We start from the raw sequence: 25,354 nt of genomic DNA, 5'->3' as shown, positions 1-25,354 counted from the left end.
CGGCAGGGGGACAGGCTCCGGCGTACTCAGCTCCCTCAGCGCTGTCTCCTCTGACGAGACTTTCGCGCTGGGGGAAGCAGCGAGACGCGCTGGCGCCCCCTGGCGGGAAATACACTCCGCCGCAAATGTGGGCCAGCCGCGAAAGGAGCGAAAGCGCTCCCGCGGTAGATAAAGAAAGAAAAAGGGAATCTGCAGGAAATAAACACCTGGCAAAGGACAACAATTGAAAGCGATTCCCTTAAGAAAACGGCCCGCATACAAATACCATCATTAACAGGGCATACAAGTGTACTACATCACAGCTAGAAAAAAACAGCACTTAACTGGCTGCTCGGCAGCGAAGAAAGAGGAAGGCTTCACAAAATGGAGGACCTTTCAGAGGAGTGCATGGACAATGTAGAAGGACTATAGTATGATGTTCCCCCATGGATTGATGGGAGTTGATGTTCTTGGGACTATACTGTGTTTGTTTTGTTATGACGAAATGATGTTTTTTCTTGATTTGTAAGAGGAAAAAAAATGCATCTTTATTGCTTTTCTGGCTGCTGTGGTTTGAGCATAGAGAATAAAGCGAAGGAAGAAAAGCATAATCGGAGCCTCCGGTCCTGACATAGAATTTTCTACTTAAATGCTGGTTACTGCTAAAGCATTTACTCTCTTCTCCATCCTCTACTATCTGCGGCCCTCCTAGTCTGGTAGAAACGCAAAATGAGCTTAATGGTTTGATCTCTTTGCACCACTGTGAAAAGGACAAAAAGTATATTTTTATCTGATTTAACAGAACTGCAAGATATTTATTTAGGCAATTTATTAAGCACACAAATACCCTTGGGTGTCTCAGCGCTACGGACAGATTAAGGTAGGACAGAGAGGGTGCTGGTGAGTTATTGGTTCAAAAACCAAGTTTTCAGCGGTTTACAGAAGGCAAGTGCTTCAGATTCTTCTCTCTAGTCTCACTAGATGAGCAGAGGAAGATGCAGGATTCTTCCTACATGGTAGATACAGTCTTCCCTTTAAGTGGTCCAACAAGGACAAAGAGCACACTGTTTTTGTAGATTACTCTTTGAAGTCATAAAGAAAGCCTGGCTATTCTGTCATTTTAACTAATGCATGAAAATGACCTGTATCTTCAGAAGGAGAGTGATGGTGCAGGCTCCAGGATTCATAATATAGAGCAAGAAAGTCATCCTATTCAGAAGCCATGGTAGCATCTGGATCACCAGCATTTACCTGATCATTACGGCGTTCATCAGCCTCATCAACAAATGTATTAGAGTCATCTGACACACTATCATAATAGCTGTTGCGATCATCATTATCTGTACTATTATCATTATCTTTTCAAATAATACATGGTTCAGCTATGGGTAATGTTGTTTAGACATAACTGTACGAGATTAAGGCATAGCTAAAGGTGCATGGGAAATCTATGGCACTCAAGGCATCTTTTAAGTGCTTATGGTTCATGTTTCATTAACAACTATTGGTTTGTGGGGTTCGGTTAGTTCAGTGAACTTATCTGGTAACTACAGCATATAGTTTTGGGCAAATGTGCAGATTATATTCTGGAGAAATGTCAACAAACCAGAAGTAAGAAACACACAAAAGGTGATGGGAGGCTGCTTGCATTAAGTCGGACCACTTGCAAAAGCTCGGGAGGCACTTCAACCCATTGTTCTTTTGCTCACCATGCCGCCTCAGTTTGGACTCAGCCACATGCAATGCAAATCAGTCTTGACCTTGATCCTCATGGAAACAGTCCAGCCTGAACTACCAAGCCAGATCTTCCCCAAACTGGAACACAAGCAGCGGTTTTGCCCTAGTTATGGGCTCATCCGCCTGATACAGCTTGGTTACAGTGCTACAGTAGGAATGGGACCCACATCTGAGCAAACCGGTCCTGGGTTGCTTGTGTTACGGATCAGAGAGGATCTGGCTTGTTAGTTCGGGATTGACTGTTCCCATGAGGAGCAGGGTCAGGGCTGGTTTGCATATAGCTGGGCCCAAACTGAGGTGGCATGGTGAGCAAAAGATTGATAAGTTAGGGTGCTACCCCAGGCTATTGCCAATGGTTAGACGTATTGCATGCATCCTATTATCACCTTTTGTGTGTTTTAAGAAACCAGAGGCACCTGAACCACTGATAAATACACATGAGGCCACTTGTTCATGGCTGATATAGAGTCCTGAATGCATATAAAATGCCTAAATCAGTCTGGCATATTGAAGGAAGACATCTTCAAATCTTGTCGGAAGCAAGTATCCAATTTTAAACTGACTGATCAGCTTGTAGCAGGGTATAGGATACCATGTGAGGACCATTGTTTTGTTATTACCTACAAGTCTTAATTTGTCGCTTGACCCCAAGATTGGTTGCTCCAGACATGTGACTATTTATACCACGGCTACCTAGGTGCTTTGTATTTCAAGCATTCAATTTTATACTACCTGGACTAGTAGCTCATTGGTCCACATTATCTGTGTTTAAGAAAGCTTCAACCTGGTTTACATGTACCATCCTGGCTGTCTTCAGCCTGTTCCTGAGCTAAAGTAACCGTAGTAGCTAGCAATATTAATTCCAGTGGTTGAAGAAAGACAACCAGAGGTGAAATAACTATTGATTGTATGGGCACAATTAGCAGTAAAGGAGAGAGTGTCAGCAAAGATAATGCCGGATGTGCAATCAAATAAAGGTTTCTAGCCGTTTGAGGAACATTTCCAGTTGACAGAGAGTACAGCAGTCAAAAGAAGATGTTAAGCATGCAACAGCACAGCTGGCAATGATCCATCAGGCAGCATGTCAACAGTACAAAAGTCCTCTCTCTGACAAAGGATGCTATATGTTCGGCAACAGAAATATGCTAAAAAAGTTCAGACCCAGCACAGGAGCAGCCCTGCCAAGTACCACGCATCAGGGGTTACACTAACGCATTTCAGTGTGTTGGTACGCATCACCGCACTGAAATGCAAAGTCACACATTGTTATAGCCTCCTCAGCTGTCAAGTGCTGGAGCGCTGCTATAATAATTAGCACTCAGACTGAGCAAAGCTGGCAATGAGCGGTTTTGGGGCTGGCAAAGCAGAGCTTTCTCTGGCTTAGCTACATTCACACACCGCATTCCGATTCACGTGACATCCCGTCACGTGAGACTGCCGTGGTGTGCCCAATGGCAACAGAGGACACTTATGGGGGCCACCTGCGCGTCAGTTAAAGTTTGGCTAGAGTCGTGCCTTGCAGCCCAGTAATGTATATGGTTCAGTTCAGATTAACATGCACATTGCTGCGCGAGAGTCTGGACTGGGAACCTGGTGGTCCATGCAGTGCAGCTGAGCCCTCATGAGCGAGTCCAAAGAGATTTGTACAAAAAAAGTTAGTCCACTCTGCTCCCAATAAAAACAATTGGGCTGACTTAAATCCACGTTAGAGCTACTGACCAAGAGTCGTTGCAGCTGGCCTGTTATGTATAATGTGGCACTCGCTTTTTGTCACACTAGTGTCTGTCACAACTGGTATTTATGTCCTAGAGCCCCCATCCTGTGGGTGGGGGGTGCTTGCATTATGTCACTGATTTAACTCAGCCGAGGCAACGGCGCAAGAGAAGTTAAAAGAACACATAAATCATTACTTGTTGCAGAGTCTGAGCCTGTGTCTTATCAGCATGTGTGGATGCTCCTCAATTGGTGATAGCAGAATTGCCATCACATGCAGACAGTACAGACACATGTGGATCCGTGGGGTAGCACCTTGCCTGTCGATATGATCTGGCAAGGCGTGTCTGCCCTGGACCATGCTGCAGAGCTATTTATAATTGCCCAGAGGCAGACACTCCAGCACCTCACCAAAGGTCAACTAGCTATGCAGAACGCAGCAGCAGTGTTTGTACTCTCTCCTGATTTGCTCGAGCATGGCCTGGTCAAGTCAAGAGAGCAGTCACTATGCTGATACCTAGCACCAGAGATCACAGAGTAACAACTCTCACGGCTTCATGTCTGCAGCCAGCATACTCTCATGCAGGTGGACGAGCAGCAGCCCTGAGCCGGTCCGTCTGAGGGTGTCAACAGCACCATGCTAGCAGAGCAGCACAAGCACCGCTGAGGCTGTCACCAGTGAAGGGCTCTGGCTGACACACTTCTCCAGGCACTTGTGAACTGGCAGCCTGGGGGAGTAGGCCGTCATTTCAATTACTTTATACCAAAATAAGGAAGAGGCATATTTTTTCTTAATTTATATTTCAGTCATTTGAAGGGCACAAAATGTCATGTGTGTAGGTTAACTTGTTCCATCCACAAAGAGTGTATCAGAATGCATTAATTAATTGGAGATAAAGGCTGTGTGTCAATTTTCAACTCATTTCAGCTGTAGAACCCAAGCTGTCCGTATCCCATGATATGTGGTGCTGCTCTGATGCCCTGCACCAAAGCCAGTCTTCAAATATATATCTGGTGCAAATTGCGGAGGTCATACGGCAATAAGCTCCGACAGCTCGATCAGTCAATGCAGCCTAGGTCTCAGAACAGAAACAAGAAAGAATATGGCAAATGAACTCTTTTACATAAAAAACCCCATTGGTTAATGCAATCACTGCAGATGTATTGAGTGTAACCGGACAGAACTAGAATGGAGTCCTGGCACAGGGGGAATAGTGGCTTTGGTATTACAGTAATATGTCGTCCAGCCTGTAACTGAAAGCACAATGAATATGCAAGTTATTGTTTTAAAATTGTAATGCACACAGTAGACAAGAGAAGTTGCACAGTATGGTCATCCATTTCAGGGCTTTTGCAGCACTAAAGATGTTTTTAAAGCTTCTCATTGCTCAAGAGTGTATAATTTCACACATTTGATAGTTAAAGGTTACTCGTATGTGTAGGAAAACCAAGGAAATGTCACACATAAGCAATCTGAAAACTTGGCAGCTATGGAGCAGGACTCCACAGAAGAAGGCTTTAGTGCACACATGAACAAAACACCAAGGGACTCGTTTCGAGTTAGGTGCAAAGGGAATAATGGGTTGCTAAAAAAGTTTGAGCCCTGTTTTCACATGATACCATTTGAGTTGAGGGCAAATAATACTGACTTTTGTGTCAAATAATTTCCCCAAAGAATTATCTGGAGGAGACAGTGCAGCAAACATTATTGGTATGAATTGTACAGTGCATAAAATATGGAGCAAACCCCATTTGTAACAATCCACCTCATTTATTATAGCAATAGTTGGGTTGAAAAACAAATTTTTGCTTATATATATATATATATATATATATATATATATATATATATTCTTTCAATAATGAAATGTATATCCAACCGCATCCCTAAACCGTAAAAATTCAACCTTACATACCTTTACAACTGCCCACCCCAAACCCTAAAATTACTCTAACCTCCAGTTGCCACCCCTAAGCGATTAAAATTACCCTTTCCTCCATTTACCACTGAGCAACTCTAAACCCTAAAATTAGCCTTACCTCCCTTTGCAGTAACCACCCCTAAACCCTAACATTACTCTTACCTACCTTTACTACTGCCCTTACCTTCCACTGCAACTACACGCAACTAAACCCATTTTTTCAAAAACATAATAATTACCTTACCTACATGGTAACGGTGTGGGTGGTTCAAATGCCTGCGTAATACACACCTGGGTGGTAAAGGCAGGACCTGGCAAAGACAGCATCCCCTTAAGAAACAAACTAAGTAAACCAAGCCTCTGCCAAGCAGAATATGTGACAGTGACATTACCGTGCCTCTCTTCTTCTGCTTCTTCATCAAAGTCCACCAATGAAAAGGCATCCTTCAACTGCTGTAGCACTAGCCTCAGATCCTGGAGTTCATCCGCTGCCTCTGTGTTCAGAACAGATTTGACCTGTACAGAGTAAGGGGAGTCTTGGAGGAATAAGCGAGTGACAGAAGAAAAACACCATGCACATGTGAAGGGCATCCTATATCCATGGGCCAGATGGTGTAGTATCCGTTACCCAATAGTCTTTTCCTGGAGGTTAAGTTTTGAATTTTTCTAAAAGCTGGCATTGCCCAGAGCTCTGAGACAGAGCTCTGTCCTCTAACTGAGGGTGTAGTGTCTAGGTGCCTTGCTCAATGATGGCAATAACAATGCCTAAATTAATCCATGTTTGCAATATCCAAATATTCATTCAACTATTCATGACACTTTTAGAATTTTTACTGTTGATTTTTACGGGACGATACACTTCTCCTTTAATAGCTTGAATAATCTGATCATCATTAATTGTTATAATCATGACATTTCACGTGTAATCATGATTTCCATCAGACAAACTTATTTCATTCCTAATGCATTTCAGACTGGTAGGTACTTTATCTGGGAGCTACAACTCATGGTAAAAAACTAACTATGAATCGAAATGAAACAGAAAAAATAATTAAATTCATCAGACAAAATAGGAAACTCACATTTCATGTAAAAACACTTGATAAAAAAGTATTGCAAGATGGATGCTGCAAAATTCAGCTCATGTATAACACGGATTGTTAAACCAGTCATCCTTGGCGTGGTTTTCCTCCTTTATCTTTGCTTTCAACCCTCCTGTTTTGCTGACTTTAGGGGTCTTCGCACAAAGTACCACTGCTATCCAGTGATTAAGTGATTGTACTTTCTCCTTAAAACATGGTATGTTTGGCTTATACCCAATTGGCATATTTAATTTAACTGCAAGTCCCTAGTAAAGTGGCACTACCTGTGCCCAGGGCCCATAAATTGAATGCTCTCCTGGGCCGGCAGGTCAGATTTTATCACCCATGTAAGTAGCCCTTTAAATATGGCTCAAGGTCATCCCTTGGGTAGGCCCTCGACCACCCAGAGGGCAGGGTGCAGTGTATTTAAAAAGTTGGACATGCGCTTTTTAGTTTTACGTGTCCTGGTAATGAAAAACTTTTAAATTAGTTTTTCACTACTGCAAGGCCTACCTCTTCCATTAGACAACATTGGAGTTACCTTATTACATTTACTAAGCTGTAACTTCCGAATGGGAACAGGTAAGCAGTTCATGTTTGGTGTCTTTGCAATTGTAATGAAATATCCTCTCGGATGGTAAAGTCAGATTTTAAATTACAATTTTGAAAATGCCACTTTTAAAAAAGTGTCATGCATTAGCCATTTAGTGCCTGGAGCCCATCTCTGGGCACAGCCCTACTTACAGTAGAATAGGCTGTCTCCTGCCTCCACACAACGGACTACATACCCCCAGCGTTAGTCTGGAGCAGACTGTTCCCCCATTTGGCACAACCTTCATCACTCTCTGTAAGTCCCTAGTAAATGGTACCATGGTACCTAGAGCCTGAGGTACTAAAGAGGGCCCTTAAGGGCTACCGCACGAATTGTGCCACCCTAAGGGACCCCTCACCAAGCACATGCACGACTGCCATTGCAGACTGCGTGTCCTGCTGGACACAAAAGTGAAAACACAGCATATCACACATCCCTGGGTGCCATGTCTCCCTACCACTGCATGTCATATTTGTAAGTCACCCCTAAAGCAGGCCTAAAAGACCTAAGAATGGTGCTTAATATTAAATGTGAGGGCATACCTGCCTGAGTAGATAAGCCCCTTTACAGGTCAGTCCTATTACTGCCAGTACAAGTGACCAGGGAAGACATTTTAAAACATGTACTGGACACTGGTGAACACGAGTTCTTCAGCTACATCATGGCTGAACTGAAATAGGGATGTACGGTATCAAACATCTCATATTGGTAAACCCACACTGATGCCAGTGTCAGATGTACCAATACATGCACCCAGAGGTCAACTTAGAGGAGCCCCCTGAAATCCTTGCAGTACCTGGTGTCCTTGTTGACTGGTTTCTGCCAGCCTGCCACCCGAGAAGTTGTTCTGACCTCCTAGGGTGAGAGCTGTTGCTCTCAGGAGACCCAGAACAAAAGCCTGTCTGGGAAGAGGGTGTAACACCTCCTCCCGGACCTGTTGATTAGCCTCTTTGAGACGGTAAGCTTCAACTAAGCTGCCGCCTTTGGAATGCGAATCTGGCTCCCCTCACAGGTGAGGAATCCCGCCCCCCCCCCCCGGAGGCCCCTTCGCACCTAGACAGATGGGAAAATTAGATAATCAGTTAGGAATGCCACCTCCAGGCTCCAGGCTAGTATCACCCCTAAGGTGGGCTGCTTGAGGTGGACAAGATTTTTCAAAAGCAGACATCTTTGTGATGGCATACTTAGGAATTCTTGACAAGTGTTGTCCCCACTTCCACAGGAAGTGGTCATTTAGGTGGGCATACTGACCCCAAGGCATAGTAAGTAGCCCATTGGCTACTACCCAACATTCCCCTAGGACCCTTAAATCAGTATTTAGGGGAGTTCCTGGCACCAGAGAAGCAGATTCTGATGACCTAAGAGGAGGGAGGGCACCAAAAAGCCGCAAAAGCTGAGAAGAGAGAAAACAAGTTACTTACCTGTAACTTCAGTTATCCAGTATTGGTATCTTTCATAGATTCACATGCCTGAATCATTCCCCGTCGCCGAGGCGGGAGTCCCACGGTACATAAAAAAGCAGTGCCAAAAGTAAATTACAGTAGTAGGCCCTAAATACAGGCCTGAGGCCTATATTGCAGTAGCCTATCTACCTCATTATGCTGAAAAGACCCAAGTCTTTGTCACAGCCAATCAGCTGTTAGCACCCTCTAGAACCCTCTCTGCAGAGCCAGTTCTCCTCAGATTTTCGTAGCACAAGTGGGAAATAAGTAATCCCAAATCTACAAGAACTGACTCTCCGGGGAGGAGAGTGGGTGCATGTGAATCTATGACAGATACCAATACTGGATAACTGAAGTTACAGGTAAGTAACTTGTTTTCTTATCCAGTATTGGGGTATCTTTCATAGATTCACATGCCTGAATCAGAATAGCAAGCAGTAAACCAACATAATAGTTGCGGATGGTGGGAGACTTGTACTGAGACACTCCCAATAAACCATTATTAAACAAACCACCAATGTTACAAATCTTATGGTCATAGAAAGATGAAGACAAAGCTTGTAAAATGCATTTGAAATATTAGTACATACATATATAATATAACTCTTACTGTAATCATATTAATAGCACTTTTTCCAAAAGAGTACCCATGAAAACAATATATTTGTTACCTAAGATTTTCTTTAAACTAGCAGGTGTCGTAAGACAGCTTGTCCAACTGCCGCATCCCGCTGACTTGCTGATTGCAGGCAGTAATGCCTGGTGAATGTGTGGACATTTTTCCATGTTGCACCACAACAGATGTCCTCGATCTTCACCCCTGCGAATAGCGCTGTAGAAGCTGCAATAACTCTTGTAGAATGTGCTCTGACATTTCTGGTCATTGGTCTGTTGGCTTTGGTATGGCAGAACTGGATCACTGAAGCTATCCATCTGGAAATTGTCACCTTGGTAACAGCTGTTCCCAACGTGTTCTGCCCATAAGCTACAAACAGTTGATCAGATTTTCTGAAGTTCTTTGTCCTTTGTAAGTAAAAATTCAGACATCTTTTGATGTCTAAGGAATGCAGTGTCTTTTCTGCCGGCGTCGCCGGATTTGGAAAGAAAACTAAGTCGAACTGGTTCATTTAAATGAAACTGAGATGGCACCTTGGGTGGAAATGAAGGGTTCGTTCTGAGAGTAACGCAATCCTGTGATAAATATAGAAAAGGTTCCTTTATGGTGAACGCTTGTATCTCACTCACTCTTCTAGCCGATGTCAAAGCTAGGAGTAAGGTAACCTTCCATGTAAGGTATTTGGTCTCAGACTTATGAATAGGCTCGAATGGGTGCTTCATAAGTTGTGAAATACCTATATTAAGTTCCCACTCCGGTGGGGGATGCCTAACTGGAGGAAAAGCTCGGAAGAGTCCTCTCATGAATTATTTGATTAGGGATGACGAACACAGGGAAAGAACATTAGACACCTTCCTGAATCTGGACAGAGCAGCTAGATGAATTTTTATTGATGAAAAAGAGAGGCCAGAGCGAGGTAAGTGTAACAGGTAGGGAGGAACTTCTTCTGCCGGTGCATTAATTGGGTGGACATTGTTGGATGCACACCAGTAACAGAATCTTTTCCATTTTAGCCTGCAAGTCTTTAAAGTACTCTGAGCTCGAGACCTCTTTAAAATATCTCTGCAGTCCTGCGGAATTTTAAGGTGTTCAAACTCTAGGAAATCAGGAGCCATGCGTGCAATTTTAGAGATTGAGGATCTGAGTGAAGAACCTGTCCCTTGTTCCGTGACAGTAGTGTTGGAGACGGAAGGAGGCGAATTGGGTGATCCTGAGACAACAACATGACCTTCTGAAACCAATACTGACGTGGCCTTCTTGGAGCAATTAGAATCAAGCAGCAACTCTCGACCTTCATCTTGCGCAATACCCTCGGTATCAACAGAATCGGGGGAAAAGCGTAAGCATAAATCCCTGACCATCGCATGGTCCCTGTTGAGGGTATCTGCTGGCGTAAAACCGGCATTTTTTGTTCTGCTGTGTTGCGAACAAATCCAACTGTGGTTTGCCCCAAGTCTGAAAGACCTTGCGCAATTGAGTTTGATCTAACTCCCACTCGTGACAGTCTGACAGGGATCTGCTGAGCTTGTCCGCTACTGTATTCTGGAGGCCCTTGACATGCTCCGCTCTGAGAGTTATGTTGTGAAGTGTGACCCAGTCCCATAGCTCTTGAGCTTCCTGTGACAGCGTGACAGATCTTGTTCCTCCTTGTTTGTTCACATAGAACATGCTGGTGGTATTGTCGGTTTGTACCAACACTGAAGATCCCGCTATTCTTGGGAGAAATGCTTTCAATGAGAGGAAATTGGCTCTCAACTCTAGACTGTTGATTTATTGCTTTCTGTAATCTTGAGTCCACCTGCCCTGGACTTGCAGATCTTGAAGATGGCCTCCCCATCCTTCCATGGACGCATCCGTTGTAAGAATGAAGTCTGGAGGCGTTTGTATGAATGATAGTCTCTGCTTCAGATTGTGCAACTGTGACCACCACCGCAGAGCATTTACCATGCATGTAGTGACTTTGATAATGTCCTCAAAGGAACCTGTTGCCTGTGTCCATTGCTGATGCAGTTCCAGAGGTCGCATCTTGAGGCGTGCCAATGGGATGAGATTTATGAATATCAAACACATTCCCAGGAGGGAAGCAAATAGTCGGACCGAAAGTGACCTTTTTTTTGAGATTTGAATTGTCAATTGCTGTAACCGGGGTTGCCTCTCTTGTGATAGGAACGCTTTGCATTGGATAGTGTCCAGGCGTGCACCTAAAAAGGGTAGGACTTGCCTTGGTTGCAGTTGTGATTTGCTTAGATTTACCGTCAGGCCCAGAGAAGCAAAGAGCGCACGACAATTTGTCATGGCGTCCTGTACACTGTTTGTTGAAGGGCCCTTGAGTAACCAATCGTCCAAGTACGGGAAAACCTGGATTCCCCAAGAGCGTAGTGTCGCTGCTACTTTGTGAATATCCTTGGTGCCGACTTGAGGCCGAACGGTAGAACTTTAAACTGATAATGGGCGCCAGCCACATTGAACCGGAGATATTTGCGATGTTTGGGATGGATGGGGGTGTGGAAGTATGCGTCCTCCATGTCTAAGGAAGCTAAAAAAATCTCCTTCGATCAGGCAGTTTAGGATTTCTGAAAGAGTGACCATGCGAAAGCCCTGCTTCTTGAGTAATTTGTTGAGGCTACGCAGATCTAAACTTGGCCGCCACTCTCCTGATTTCTTTTTTATAAGGAAAAAACGGGAGTAGAACTTTTGTCCTCTTTGTTGAAACTGACTTTTTCTATGGCATTCTTGAGGGGTATTGTTTGAACCTCCTTGAACAATAAGTGAAGACGAGGGGGAGGGGGTCCCTTGGGCGGAACAGTTGGCGGCTTGGTAATGAATTCCAGGGTGTGACCATGTTGTACCACATCTAACACCCACTGGTCGGTGGTAATTTTTTGCCACTGTTGATGGAATACAGATATCTTCGCACCCACGGGAAGGTGTACAGATGCAGATGGCGCCCGGTTGGTATATCGCCCTTGATTATTGGAGCGTCTGCGGCCTCTTTGGCGAGAGAAACCAGCCGTGTTTGATTGACGGTAAGATGAGTTGTAGTCCTGACGATATTGGGATTGATACTGCCTGCCCTGCTGTTGGTAACCTACTCTAGAAGAGTAGCCATGTCCTCTAGAGCCTCGGTAAGGAGTAGTTTCTGTCCTGTAACTCCAGTTCTGTAGTAGGGGTATCTCTGTTATAGTCATAATCTAGTGAATAGTCCCGCCCATGTGCGTGGACCCCGGAGCAATCAATAATAATCTCTTAAGGTGTCGAAAAATGCAGAACTGCACAGACACTTAAGAGAGAATTAAAGACAGATAATGCAGCCTATATAACCAGGCTACACTGTCCAGTACTTCAACTAGAAATTCCACCAAAAATCCACAAACAGCAAAGTCTGTCCAGATTTCCCTTGCTTCAGCCGCAAAAACCCTCTGGAATGATAGAGAGGAAGACATGGACAGACAAGCCCCATAGGCTGCCATTATGTGGCTCAAAACAGGATACTGTGCCTTTAAGAGAACTTTCCAGAACTTCACAGTATCCCAGAATGCTCTGCAGGTCCCTTTTACTTTCAGTTCTTTTTGAAGGCGTAACACGCCAGACCTGTAGCATTCCTTAAATGAATATCTCTCTCCACCGGGGAGGAGGGCAGGCGCTTATGACTATAACAGAGATTCCCCTACTACAGAACTGGAGTTACAGGACAGAAACTACTCCTTCTGTAGTAGGGGATCTCTGTGTATAGTCATAATCTAGTGAATAGAATGGCAAGCCCATCCCCACAACAAAGCGGCGGTGGAGAAACGAGAAATAACACCACTATTGTGCAAACAGATTTCGCAGCGAAGCCTGCCCAACCTGAGCGTCTGCCCTGGCATCAGTGTCCAGGCAGTAATGCTTAGCAAAGGTATGGACCGACTTCCAAGTGGCCGCCCTGCAGATTTCTGCAATTGGAACATTACGGAGCAAAGCCGTTGTGGCAGCTTTGCCCCTGGTGGAATGAGCCTTAGGTTTACCCCCTAAGGTCTTATTAGCCTTTTGGTAACACAGTTCTATGCAGGACACAATCCACCTAGAGATGGACTGTTTAGAGGTAGCAAGACCCGTCCTGACTGATCCATATTTGATAAACAATTGGTCTGACATACGAATATCCTTGGTCTTATCCAGATAAAATTTCAACACCCTCCTAACATCCAGGGAATGTAAAGACCTTTCCGCTGGGAGATGAAGGATTCTGAAAAAACATAGGCAAAGTTGTAGTCTGGTTGACATGAAAATCAGAAATAACCTTGGGAAGAAATTTAGGGTGAGTACGCATAACAACCTTAGCAGCATGATATACAGTATAAGGTTCTTGGCGACACAACGCCTGCATTTTTCACTCACCCTGCGGGCCGATGTGATGGCCACGAGGAACGCCGTCTTCCAGGACAGGTGCTGCAACGAAGCCTTATGAATAGGTTCAAAAGGCTCCTTCATCAATCTGGACAGCACCACATTTAATTCCCATGAAGGCGAAGGAAGCCGGACAGGAGGGAACACTTTCTTCAAGCCTTCCAAAAACTCCTTGATCACAGGGATCTGGAAGAAGGAAGTCTGTGAAGGGCATTTCCTGTAGGCAGTCAGCGCAGCAAGATGAACCTTAATGGAATGGATATTAAGGCCAGATCGAGCCAGATGCAGAAGATACGGAAGGATGACATCTTCCTCGCATATCGTCGGGTCATAATTCTTGGACTTGCACCAGATGCAAAACCTCTTCCACTTGTAAGCATAGGAAGTTTGAGTGGAAGGTCGCTTAGCCTCCTTCAGTATGTCCATGCAATCTTCAGGTAGATTCAAATGGCCATATTGCACTATCTCAGGAGCCTTGCCGCCAAACTCAAAGACGAGAGGTTGGGGTGCAACATCTGCCCCCCGAACTTCGTGAGAAGGTCCGGCCTGCACGGCAGCCGAATGTGAGGAAGGAGAGACCGGTGAAGCAGGTCCGTGAACCACCACTGCCTGGGCCACTCCGGGGCAATCAGGATCATCCCTGGGACAGCTTGATGAGCACCGCCGGAATCAGGGGAATGGGTGGAAAAGCGTACAGAAAGCTGTTTGACCAGTCGATCCATAGCGCATTCCCCAGTGTCCCCTGCTGGTAGTACCTAGAGGCGAAGTCTCGGCATTTGCTGTTTTCGGCGGTGGCGAACAGATCTATGTCCGGAGTCCCCCACCTTGCGAAGACTTCTTCTAGTACTTCGTCGTTTATGATCCATTCGTGGTTTTTCCTGAATCAGTCTGCTCAGTGCGTCCGCCTGAACATTCTGCACACCTGGCAGATGGGTAGCCGTTATCGTCAGTCATCTAGCCAGTAGCCAGTGCCAGATCGCCTGCGCCGCCTGCGACAGAGTGGGTGATCTCGAGCCCCCCTGCTTGTTGAGGTAATACATCGTGGTCGTATTGTCCGTCTGTACAAGCGGAGAGTTGGTCTGAAAGGACGGATAAAAGGCGTTCAGTGCCAAGTGAACAGCTCTGAGTTCCAGGAAATTGATGTGGTACGTGGACTCCGACGGAGACCACGTCCCTTGAATCTGTAAGTCTGCGGAGTGCACTCCCCATCCGTGGAGAGACGCATCCGTCACGATCGTCTGAGTGGGAATGTCCTTGTGGAAGGGAACCCCTCTGAGGAGATTCTCCGCTGAACACCACCACTTCAGAGACTGAAAAGCATGCAGAGACAGTCGTAGCTTGTCGTCCCAAGACCCTTTCCTCTGATCTCACTGATCCTCCAAGCACTCCTGCAACGGTCTAATGTGCAGACATGCGTGTGGCGTTAGGAAGATGCAAGAGGCCATCGATCCCAGTAGAGAAGACACCGTCCTCACTGTTGTAGATGGATTCGTCATAAGAGCCTGAGTCTTCCGAAGGAGTGATAATCGCCGCTCCTCCGAAAGAGACACACTTGCTGACAGCGTATTGATGGTGGCTCCCAAGTACTGAATGCACTGGACCGGAGTCGGGACAGACTTGGACATGTTGATGTGCAACCCCAGCTTGTTCAAGAGAACGCACGTCTTCTGGAAGTGTGCTTGAGCTTCCGAGAAGGAGGAGGCCTTGATCAACCAATCGTCCAGGTACGGGTAGACAAACACCTTGTTCTTCCTTAGGTGTGCTGCTACCAGTGCCATGCACTTCGAGAATGTCCTGGGCGCAGACTTCAGTCCGAATGGCAGTACTGTGTACTGATAATGATTGGCGCCGACTTGGAATCGCATGAACTTCCTGTGTTTGTGTGCAATGGGCACATGGAAGTACACACCTTGTAGGTCTATAGCACAAAGCCAGTCTCCCTGTTGCAACTGAGGATAAATCTGATGCAACGACAGCATGCAAAACTTCTCTCTGCGAATACACTTGTTTGCCTGTCGTAAATCCAGAATGGGCCTGAACTCGTTCTTGTCCTTCTTGCGAACCAGGAAGAACCGGGAGTACAGACCTCTTCCTTTTTGAGACAGAAGTACATCTTCTATCGCCCTTTTCCTTAACAGGATATCGCCCTCCGCCCGGGACTCGCGCAGCTGAAACTGCGAGCTGACCGGAGGAATTGATGGAGGCGAGCTGTTGAACCGAAGACTGCATCCATTGCGAACAATATTCAGCACCCACTTGTCCTGAGTAATTTCCACTCTGCCAGAAAAAATTGAACACTCCTTACTGCTGGTAGTACCTGGAGGCGAGGTCTCGGCATTTGCTGTTTTCGGCGGTGGCGAACAGATCTATGTCTGGAGTCCCCCTCCTTGCGCAGACTTCTCCTAGTACTTCGTCGTTTATGACCCATTCGTGGTTTTTCCGGAATCAGTCTGCTCAGTGCGTCCGCCTGAACATTCTGCACACCTGGCAGATGGGTAGCCGTTATCGTCAGTCATCTAGCCAGAAGCCAGTGCCAGATCGCCTGCGCCTCCTGCGACAGAGTGCGTGATCTCGAGCCCCCCTTCTTGTTGAGGTAATACATCGTGGTCGTATTGTCCGTCTGTACAAGCAGAGAGTTGGTCTGAAAGGACGGATGAAAGGCCTTCAGTGCCAAGTGAACAGCTCTGAGTTCCAGGAAATTGATGTGGTATGTGGACTCCGATGGAGACCACGTCCCTTGAATCTGTAAGTCTCCGGAGTGCGCTCTCCATCCGTGGAGAGACGCATCCGTCACGATCGTCTGAGCGGGAATGTCCTTGTGGAAGGGAATCCTTCTGAGGAGATTCTCTGCTGAACACCACCACTTCAGAGACTGAAAAGCATGCAGACACAGTCGTATCTTGTCGTCCCAAGACCCTTTCCTCTGATCCCACTGATCCTCCAAGCACTCCTGCAACGGTCTAATGTGCAGACGTGCGTGTGGCGTTAGGAAGATGCAAGAGGCCATCAATCCCAGTAGAGAAGACACCGTCCTCACTGTTGTAGATGGAGTGGTCATAAGAGCCTGAGCCTTCCGAAGGAGTGATAATCGCCGCTCCTCCGAAAGAGACACGCTTGCTGACAGCGTATTGATGGTGGCTACCAAGTACTGAATGCACTGGACCGGAGTCGGGACAGACTTGGACATGTTGATGTGCAACCCCAGCTTGTTCAAGAGAACGCACGTCTTCTGGAAGTGTGCTTGAGCTTCCGAGAAGGAGGCCTTGATCAACCAATCGTCCAGGTACGGGTAGATAAAAAAATGTGTTCTTCCTTAGGTGTGCTGCTACCAGTGCCATGCACTTCGAGAATGTCCTGGGCGCAGACTTCAGTCCGAATGGCAGTACTGTGTACTGATAATGATTGGCGCCGACTTGGAATCGCATGAACTTCCTGTGTTTGTGTGCAATGGGCACATGGAAGTACGCATCTTGTAGGTCTATAGCACAAAGCCAGTCTCCCTGTTGCAACTGAGGATAAATCTGATGCAACGACAGCATGCGAAACTTCTCTCTGCGAATCCACTTGTTTGCCTGTCGCAAATCCAGAATGGGCCTGAACTCGTTCTTGTCCTTCTTGCGAACCAGGAAGAACCGGGAGTACAGACCTCTTCCTCTTTGAGGCAGAAGTACATCTTCTATCGCCCTTTTCCTTAACAGGATATCGGCCTCCGCCCGGAGCTCGCGCAGCTGAAACTGCGAGCTGACCGGAGGAATTGATGGAGGCGGGCTGGTGAACCGAAGACTGTATCCATTGCGAACAATATTCAGCACCTACTTGTCCTGAGTAATTTCCACTCTGCCAGAAAAAATTGAACACTCCCCCCCCCCCCCCCCCTCCCCTCCCCTCGGGCCAGTAACGGATGTAGGGGAAGTAACCGCTCAGGGTCGAGACCCAGCCGGGCCCTTGTTCGCTGTAGAGGACTGCTGGCCCCCTCTGCCCTTCTGGCGCTTCTGGAAAGGTCTCCGGTACTGCTGCTGTTGTTAATGCTGCTGTTGTTGCTGCTGCTGTCCCGAAGACTGTCCTCGCCCTCTGCCCTGTGCACCGAACCGTCTCTGGAACGGGCGGTAGGCCTTCTTTTCTTTTGGCTTCTTGAAGTCCACAGCCGTCAGGGTCTCAGCCTCCGCTTTCATGCAGGCCATCTCATCGTCGGCATGCTTGCCGAACTAGGGTTTCCCCCGAGAAGGGCAGATTGGCCACTTGCTGCTGGGCCTCCGGCTTGAGTGATGTGAGCCTGAGCCAAGCATGGCGCCACTGGTTGATCCCATGACAATACCCATGGGCCGCCAACAGAGAGACATCCGCAGCCGCACTGTAGACCTGGTTCGAAACCAGCATCCCTTCCTTGAGGATCTCCTGGAAGTACTCCCTCTTATCTCTTGGCAGGAGTTCCGTGAACTGCTGAAGGGATACCCACAGGGCACGGTCATACCGCCCTAGCAGAGCCGCATCGCTAGAGGCCTTCATGGCCGTGGATGCCGTTCCACAAGCCTTCCTACCTGCTGAGTCGATCCATCGGCTCTCCTTATCCGGCGGTACGGTTGAAGACGGGGAGGTAGAATGTAGCTTCCTGGCCGCCGTCACTATAACGGAGTCCGGAACCGGGTCTATCCGCAGAAAAGCCGGGTCAGAATCCGGGGCCCTGTACTTCTTTAGAAGTCGGGAGGGAGCAGCCTTCGTCACTGCTGGCGTGAGGAACAGTTCCTCCGCGGGCTCTACCAATCCAGGGACTAGGGGTAGTAAAGGTCGAGACAGATGCCTCTTGTGAAGCGTCTCAAATATCACGGACGTCGTGGGTGTTGAAGCCGTCACCGTGATTCCCAATTTTGCTGCCCCCCTCAGGAGAACATACTGGAACGTGCTGAGGTCGTCCACTGGAGACACCCTTGTCCCCGGGGATTCCGACAAGGTCGGTGATTAGGTCCTGGAGGAGTCCGTGCAGGACCGCGATCCACGCCTCCTATGGCGCCGTCTTGACCTGGTGGAGGATCTATGCCGACTCCTCGATCTCCCCCTCCGTCCGGAGCGTGATCGTGACCTCTTTGGCTTCGGTCGATCCGCCAGTTCCACAGGAGCGGGCGACCTCGGTTTGGCTGGGGCCCTCGGCTGAGGGGTCCCCTTGGGAGGAGTCGGTAATCGGGGCAGAGAGACCGACCTCGGAGGGATCGGAGGCGGCTTGTCTGCTGTCAGCTGAGGTTGAGGTAGAGACTGAGGACGCGGTGGAAGTGGTGGGAGCGGAGGAGGAGTAGGGGCCCGCGGAGGGAGCCCCCTCGGTAATGGAGGCGGGGGCGTAACCTGCCTCAGGGTATACACCATGGAGTACACCGAACCCGGTGATCCGTCTCCCTTTTCAGCCTGGGACGTCGGCGACTGACTCCTGGCGCCAGACCTTCCTCGTTTCTTCGGCGCCAAAGAACGATGACCAGACGGCGAGCGTCGGTCCCTCGACGGCGAGCGTTGTTTCCTCGACGTCGACCGTTTCTCCCTCGACGGCGAATGCCTTTGCCTCGACGGCGACCTCCTTCGCCTCGGCGACCTTCGCCTCAACGGCGACCTTCGCCTCGACGACGATCCTCTCTTCGACGCCAAGGATCCCCTTGACGACGACCTTATCCTTTTCGCCGACAGCGAACGGCGGTGTCGCCTTGACGGCGAGTGCCGACGCCGGGCCTCTCGACATCGATCACTCGACGACGACTACTCGGAGGAGGACGACAATGATATCGTCACGGGAGACCTCGGCGGCGGTCTATTCAGTTCCCTCGACGTCGACCGTCGACGTCGCAATGACCCAGAGCCCTGGGGAGACGGGGAACAGACTGTAGTCATCCCTCTCGACGACGTAGTCGGTGCAATCAACCCAGACGGAGACTGGGGACGCTTGCTGGTCTTCCTGCCCCTGGGGAGCCTCCCAGAGGCCTCAGCACGGTCAGAGGAAGCCCCTCCAGACCCACCTTGCGGCTTCAGCCTTCTTTCTTCAAGCACCTGAAGCCTGATCTTCTTTCTGTCCTTCAGGGTCCTGCCAGAGAAGCCCTGACAAATAACCCACTCATCTGGGACATGGGAAGAGGGAAGGCAGAGGATAGACACCTCATGTGGATCCAATTTGGCCGTCTTCCTGGAGCACTCTGGACATTTGTCAAATAATGCAGGCATATTGACAACCAAAGAGTGCACCAAAGGATTACCAAGAAGAAAGGCACCAAAAACTTGAACAAAAGTGAAAAAAATCACCAATAAACCCTTGAAAAGGGAGAGCTCAATGCTCCAGGGTCCTGCTTGCAGGAGCCGGAAAAAAGAACTGAAAGTAAAAAGGGACCTGCAGTGCATTCTGGGACACTGTGAAGTTCTGGAAAGTTCTCTTAAAGGCACAGTATCCTGTTTTGAGCCACATAATGGCAGCCTATGGGGCTTGTCTGTCCATGTCTTCCTCTCGATCATTCCAGAGGGTTTTTGCTGCTGAAGCAAGGGAAATCTGGACAGACTTTGCTGTTTGTGGATTTTTGGTGGAATTTCTAGTTGAAGTACTGGACAGTGTAGCCTGGTTATATAGGCTGCATTATCTGTCTTTAATTCTCTCTTAAGTGTCTGTGCAGTTCTGCATTTTTCGACACCTTAAGAGATTATTTTTGATTGCTCCGGGGTCCACGCACATGGGCGGGACTATTCACTAGAATATGACTATGCACAGAGATCCCCTACTACAGAAGAACCTCGCTTGAATTGCAGGGAGCCAAGCGATCTAGCGGTATCTGTGTCAGTCTTGATTGCTTGTAAAGCATTGTCAATGTGTTTACCGAATAATGACTCGCCGTCATAGGCCATATCTAAAATCTTTAATTAAACCTCTGGTCTAAAGGTGGTGGCTTCAAGTCAGCCTTGACGCCTGAGGACGGCTGCTCCATCCAATTGCCTGAAATTTGTGTTGGCCATATCCAGGGCGCAGTCAATCGTTTCTGAGGCTGCGCGTTCACCTTCTGTCAGGATCTTACGAGCTTCTGCTCTGTGGTCTTCTGGTATGAACTCGATGAAAGCTGACATACCCGACCACATTTGGCGATAATAGCGCCCTATGATCACCAATGAATTGGCCACTCGGATAGAGGCGGCAGCCATAGTTAAGAATTTTTTCCCAATAAGAATTTGTTGAGGCTGCACAGATCTAAAATTGGCAGCCACTCTCCCGATTTCTTTTTTATAAGGAAGAAACGGGAGTAGAACCCTTGTCCTCTTTGTTGAAACTGGACTTTTTCTATGGCATTCTTGAGGAGCATTGTTTGAACCTCCTTGAACAATAAGTGAAGACGAGGGGCAGGGGGTCCCTTGGGCGGAACAGTTGGCAGCTTGGTAATGAATTCCAGGGTGTGACCAACCATGTTGTACCAAATCTAACACCCACTGGTCGGTGGGATTTTTGGCCACCGTTGATGGAATACAGATATCTTTGCGCCCACGGGAAGGTGTATGGATGAGGATGGCGCCCGGTTGAACTCACTTGTTTTTGCGAGTATCTCGCCCTTGATTATTGGAGCGTCTGCGGCCTCTTTGGCGAGAGAAACCAGCCGTGTTTGATTGACGGTAAGATGAGTTGTAGTCCTGGCGATATTGGGATTGATACTGCCTGCCCTGCTGTTGGTAACCTCCTCTAGAAGAGTAGCCACGTCCTCTAGAGCAGGGGTCTCCAAACCGGTCCTGGAGGGCCGGATCCATGCCAGTTTTTTGGGATATCCCCATTGAGATACATGTAGTTATTTTAAAAATCTGGCATGGATCCAGCCTTCCAGGACCGGTTTGGAGACCCCTGCTCTAGAGCCTCGGTAAGAACCTCGCTTGAATTGCAGGGAGCCAAGCGATCTAGCGGTATCTGTGTCAGTCTTGATTGCTTGTAAAGCATCGTCAATGTGTTTGCCGAATGACTCGCCGTCATAGGCCATATCTAAAATCTTTAATTGAACCTCTGGTCTAAAGGTGGTGGCTTCAAGTCAGCCTTGACGCCTGAGGACGGCTGCTCCAGCCAATTGCCTGAAATTTGTGTTGGCCATATACAGGGCGCAGTCAATCGTTTCTGAAGCTGCGCGTTCACCTTCTGTCAGGATCTTACGAGCTTCTGCTCTGTGGTCTTCTGGTATGAACTCGATGAAAGCTGACATATCCGACCACATTTGGCGATCATAGCGCCCTATGATCGCCAATGAATTGGCCACTCGGATAGAGGCAGCAGCCATAGTTGAGAATTATTTCCCAATAAGGTCAAGGAGACGTCCCTCTTTATCCGGAGGAGTCGTAATGGGCGTAGCTGGGTTCTTTGAGCGTTGTTGTGCAGCCTGAGAAATAACAGAGTCTGGCCTCGGGTAACCTGTAAGGCAGGCTGGACTGTCAGATGTAGCTCAGTACTTCTTGTCAATCCTAGTCAGGACGGCTGGCACGGAAGCAGGATTCTTCATGATCTTTATGCCTTCCTTCCAGATGTAGTCAATTATCGGGATTGCTCTAGAAGTCTTTCTGGTGCCTTTTTTAAAGTCATGTAGAAAACACTCAGACTGCTCCACAGTGACCGGAAGTTTGAATCTGGTGGAAGCTCTTTAGATGAGATTGTGAAATCCACCTATATAGTCAGGTGGAGAATCAGATGGGTGCGGAGTTGGCGGAGAAGGCCATGGAATTACATATGAATCCCACAGATCAGAAGGAGGATTGTCAAGAAGCTCTCCTTCTTCTACCTCTTCGTCCGAAGACGAATCAGGAGTACGAGGAGGTGGTGCAGGCTGATCTATGATTGGCGACCTGGGCATGGAAGGCTGAGGCTGAGATACAGGTTCAGTTCCTGCTGCAGAAACCGGTGGTGTAATGACCTGCTGCGGTGGAAATCGCTGTCTGTAGTCAGCTAACATGGCTTGCAGGTCTTGAATGAGGGTAGGAGGCAAGTGGCTTGTATCGGATGCCCTTCGATAACTTGCATGATGAGGAACCATAATATCCTCCTGATAGTAGTGTTTAACATAATCCTCTTCATCGTCATCCTGACATTTTATAACCAAGTCAGAAGGATGGCGGGCTACTCCGAAGGCTCCCTCATTGTTATCATCCTCATACTCTCCTTCCTCGTCCGGATCATAAGTATTGAGGAGGTGAGAAGGTGTAAGTGGCGAAATATAAGAATACTCATCTCTCTGGAAAGAGCGAAGTTGAAAGCTCTTGGAGGCAATAGGCGTTGAAAATGCCTGCCTTGCTGGTGTAGACGCCGTTGAAACTATTGCCAATGCTGTGGATGGTACTGAACTCTTCTTTTTCGGCGACGGAGGCATCATCGACGGACTCGACGTCGACGGAGGCATCGTTGACGGGATAGTCGTCGACGGAGGGCTCGTCGTCGACGGGATCATCGACGACGGGATCGGTGGCGGTGGGATCGGCAGCGGCAGGATCGTCGTCGACGGCATTATCGTCGACGGGCTTGATTTCTTCGTCGACGGGACTGTCGACGACGACGTAGATGGTGCTTTCGTCGACGACGAAGCTGTCGTCGACTGTGCTTTCTTCGATGAATGCTTCGACGACGAGGTTCTCGACGACAATGATCTTTGTAGCGACGATAGAAATCCTAGTAGACAGGATTGGTGAGGTAATCGCAGTAGTAGACACAGTAGCCGTCAACGAGGAGGCTGAAGATGAAATTGTAGACACAGAAAAGGCTGAAGAGACAGAGCAAGTCTTACTCACGGTTTTATGCTTCTTAGGATCCTTAACAGTAGATGGTCCTGAAGAAGTTGGAAGAGACTTTGGAGAAGTAACAGGAGTGGAGTGGGAGGTTTTCAGATGTTTTCTCCCCTCACTTGATGCTCTCTCCTGAGATCTTGCTCTCTTACTTGATGTTGAAGCTCCGTCATCATCATCATCATCATCCTTAGAAGATTTGAGCCATAACAAGACTCTAGCCTCCCTATCCCTCAAGATTTTAGAAGGGAAGGTGCGGCAAATCTTACAATTTTGGGCCTCATGAGATGGATAGAGGCAATATATACAGTCCTTATGTTGATCATCAACATGGACTCTCTTTTTGTCGCATGTTTTGCAAGGCTTGAACAAAGCCTTCTTCTCTGACATCCTGAAGGAAAAACTGAGCTGGCATTCAGGGAGACTCCCTTCCACACGACGTGCAGTGAAAATCTGAGGAGAACTGGCTCTGCAGAGAGGGTTCTAGAGGGTGCTAACAGCTGATTGGCTGTGACAAAGACTTGGGTCTTTTCAGCATAATGAGGTAGATAGGCTACTGCAATATAGGCCTCAGGCCTGTATTTAGGGCCTACTACTGTAATTTACTTTTGGCACTGCTTTTTTATGTACCGTGGGACTCCCGCCTCGGCAACGGGGAATGATTCAGGCGTGTGAATCTATGAAAGATACCCCAATACTGGATAAGCAGTTAACCTGGCACAAACCGTGCCGGCCTGTCTGAATTCCTCGTTGAAAAAGGCACCAATTTGACTCGCCCTGCAGCTGTGACTCCAGAAACTTGGGAGGACTACCTGCCTTCAAAAAAGACTCAAAACCTCCTGTGAACAGTGGAGCTGTTCTAAAGAATTTCCAAAAGAGAAGACTCAGAGAGCTCCGGAACCGCCAAAACCCAACACCTGCCAACTGGCCCCAGTTGAAGTGGGACCACGTTGCCAACAAGGTTCCCCAGCCCTCCAGAGCTCGAGTCCATTGTGGTTTCACCCCTCCAGGACTCACCGACGTTGCCTGCAGCCTCAGAACGTCGACCCCCTCGACTGCTCCGGTAAATAAAAATGTGATGCACAAAGACACCTCTACACGCATCGCCCATGGAGAAGAGGACCAAAGGCTTGAGCCCACTTGCTGGCTCAGCCCCACGGGCTTCCTAGCCAGAGTATGCAGCCTCCTTTTTACAATGACCGATCCGCATTAAAATGCATTGGGCTCCCGACGCTGATCGGCACCCGGCCGCCCTCATGCCGCTGGTGGTGTACTGTTGGTGCTGCCTTGAACCTTACACACCACGCACCTTAACTCCAGGAGATTGGTTGTGTAAGTCGATGTACTGTACCTGTTTGCCGAACTTGTTCTTCCTTCCATAGGATCGCTTTGCAGAACTTAGAAATTGCATAAAGTGTCCACTTCTTATAGTAAAAAGAATGTATATTTAAAAACGTACTTACCTCTCTGATGCCTAAACGTAAATAAAGGTACTTGGTATTTTTATAAATTGGTGTGGATCTCCTCCTTGAGTTGCGCGTGTCATTTATTAATCATTGTCTATTTTTGCAAATGTCTTGCACTCCTCTGTTTTAAGCCTAAGGCTGCTCGACCACACTACCCCTTAACCCTTCCGCTGCGTTTGTCGGCCAACGGCCGTCGCAAGCACTACCTCTGTAGTGCTGCGCAAGTCCGTTTGCCGACGCGGCCCCGCCCACTACGCTAAACCGCCGCACCGCGGCGGAATTGCCGCCACGGTTAAGCAGTTAATAGAGCACTTTGAGATTGTTTAGTGCCCCTATCCACTCATAAGGGAACCCTTGGACTCTTTATGAGATTTATCAATAAGTTGATAGACCATGTAAAGGGCCAGGTTTATACACAACCTTTACGGTAATAAGAGATACTTATGTTCAATGAAAATCATAACTGTGAGAAGTTGGCCTGATATATAATGTTCACTATTCTAGTGAGCACTTTGTATCAGTCCAAACAACCCTTATGTTGATGGGTTGTAAGTCAACCTTATAGACCAGCTATCCTAGTAGCGTGGATACGAGGAGTCTTCGGGCTAAACTCTAGAGGGCGTGTTAAGCCAGCTGTTATACCATCACCTATACCCCTTGAACACC

The 25,354-nt window shown here is 47.8% G+C and overlaps 1 protein-coding gene across 2 annotated transcripts in view; it reads right to left on the bottom strand.

Moving 5' to 3' along the window:
• Positions 1 to 25,354, bottom strand: part of FAM114A2 (family with sequence similarity 114 member A2) — a 219,970-nt gene that overhangs the window by 44,020 nt on the left and 150,596 nt on the right. For both annotated transcript variants that reach the window (XM_086931257.1, XM_086931256.1), the window contains exon 9: positions 5,744 to 5,867. In XM_086931257.1, coding sequence (XP_086787383.1) covers positions 5,744 to 5,867 — 124 coding nt within the window. The remainder of the gene's footprint in view (positions 1 to 5,743; positions 5,868 to 25,354) is intronic.

Source organism: Lissotriton vulgaris, chromosome 7 (genome assembly GCF_964263255.1).
Source record: "Lissotriton vulgaris chromosome 7, aLisVul1.2, whole genome shotgun sequence".
Taxonomy (NCBI): domain Eukaryota; kingdom Metazoa; phylum Chordata; class Amphibia; order Caudata; family Salamandridae; genus Lissotriton; species Lissotriton vulgaris.
The sequence above is the reverse complement of the archived record's forward strand: the minus strand, read 5'-3'. Positions and strand labels throughout refer to the sequence as shown.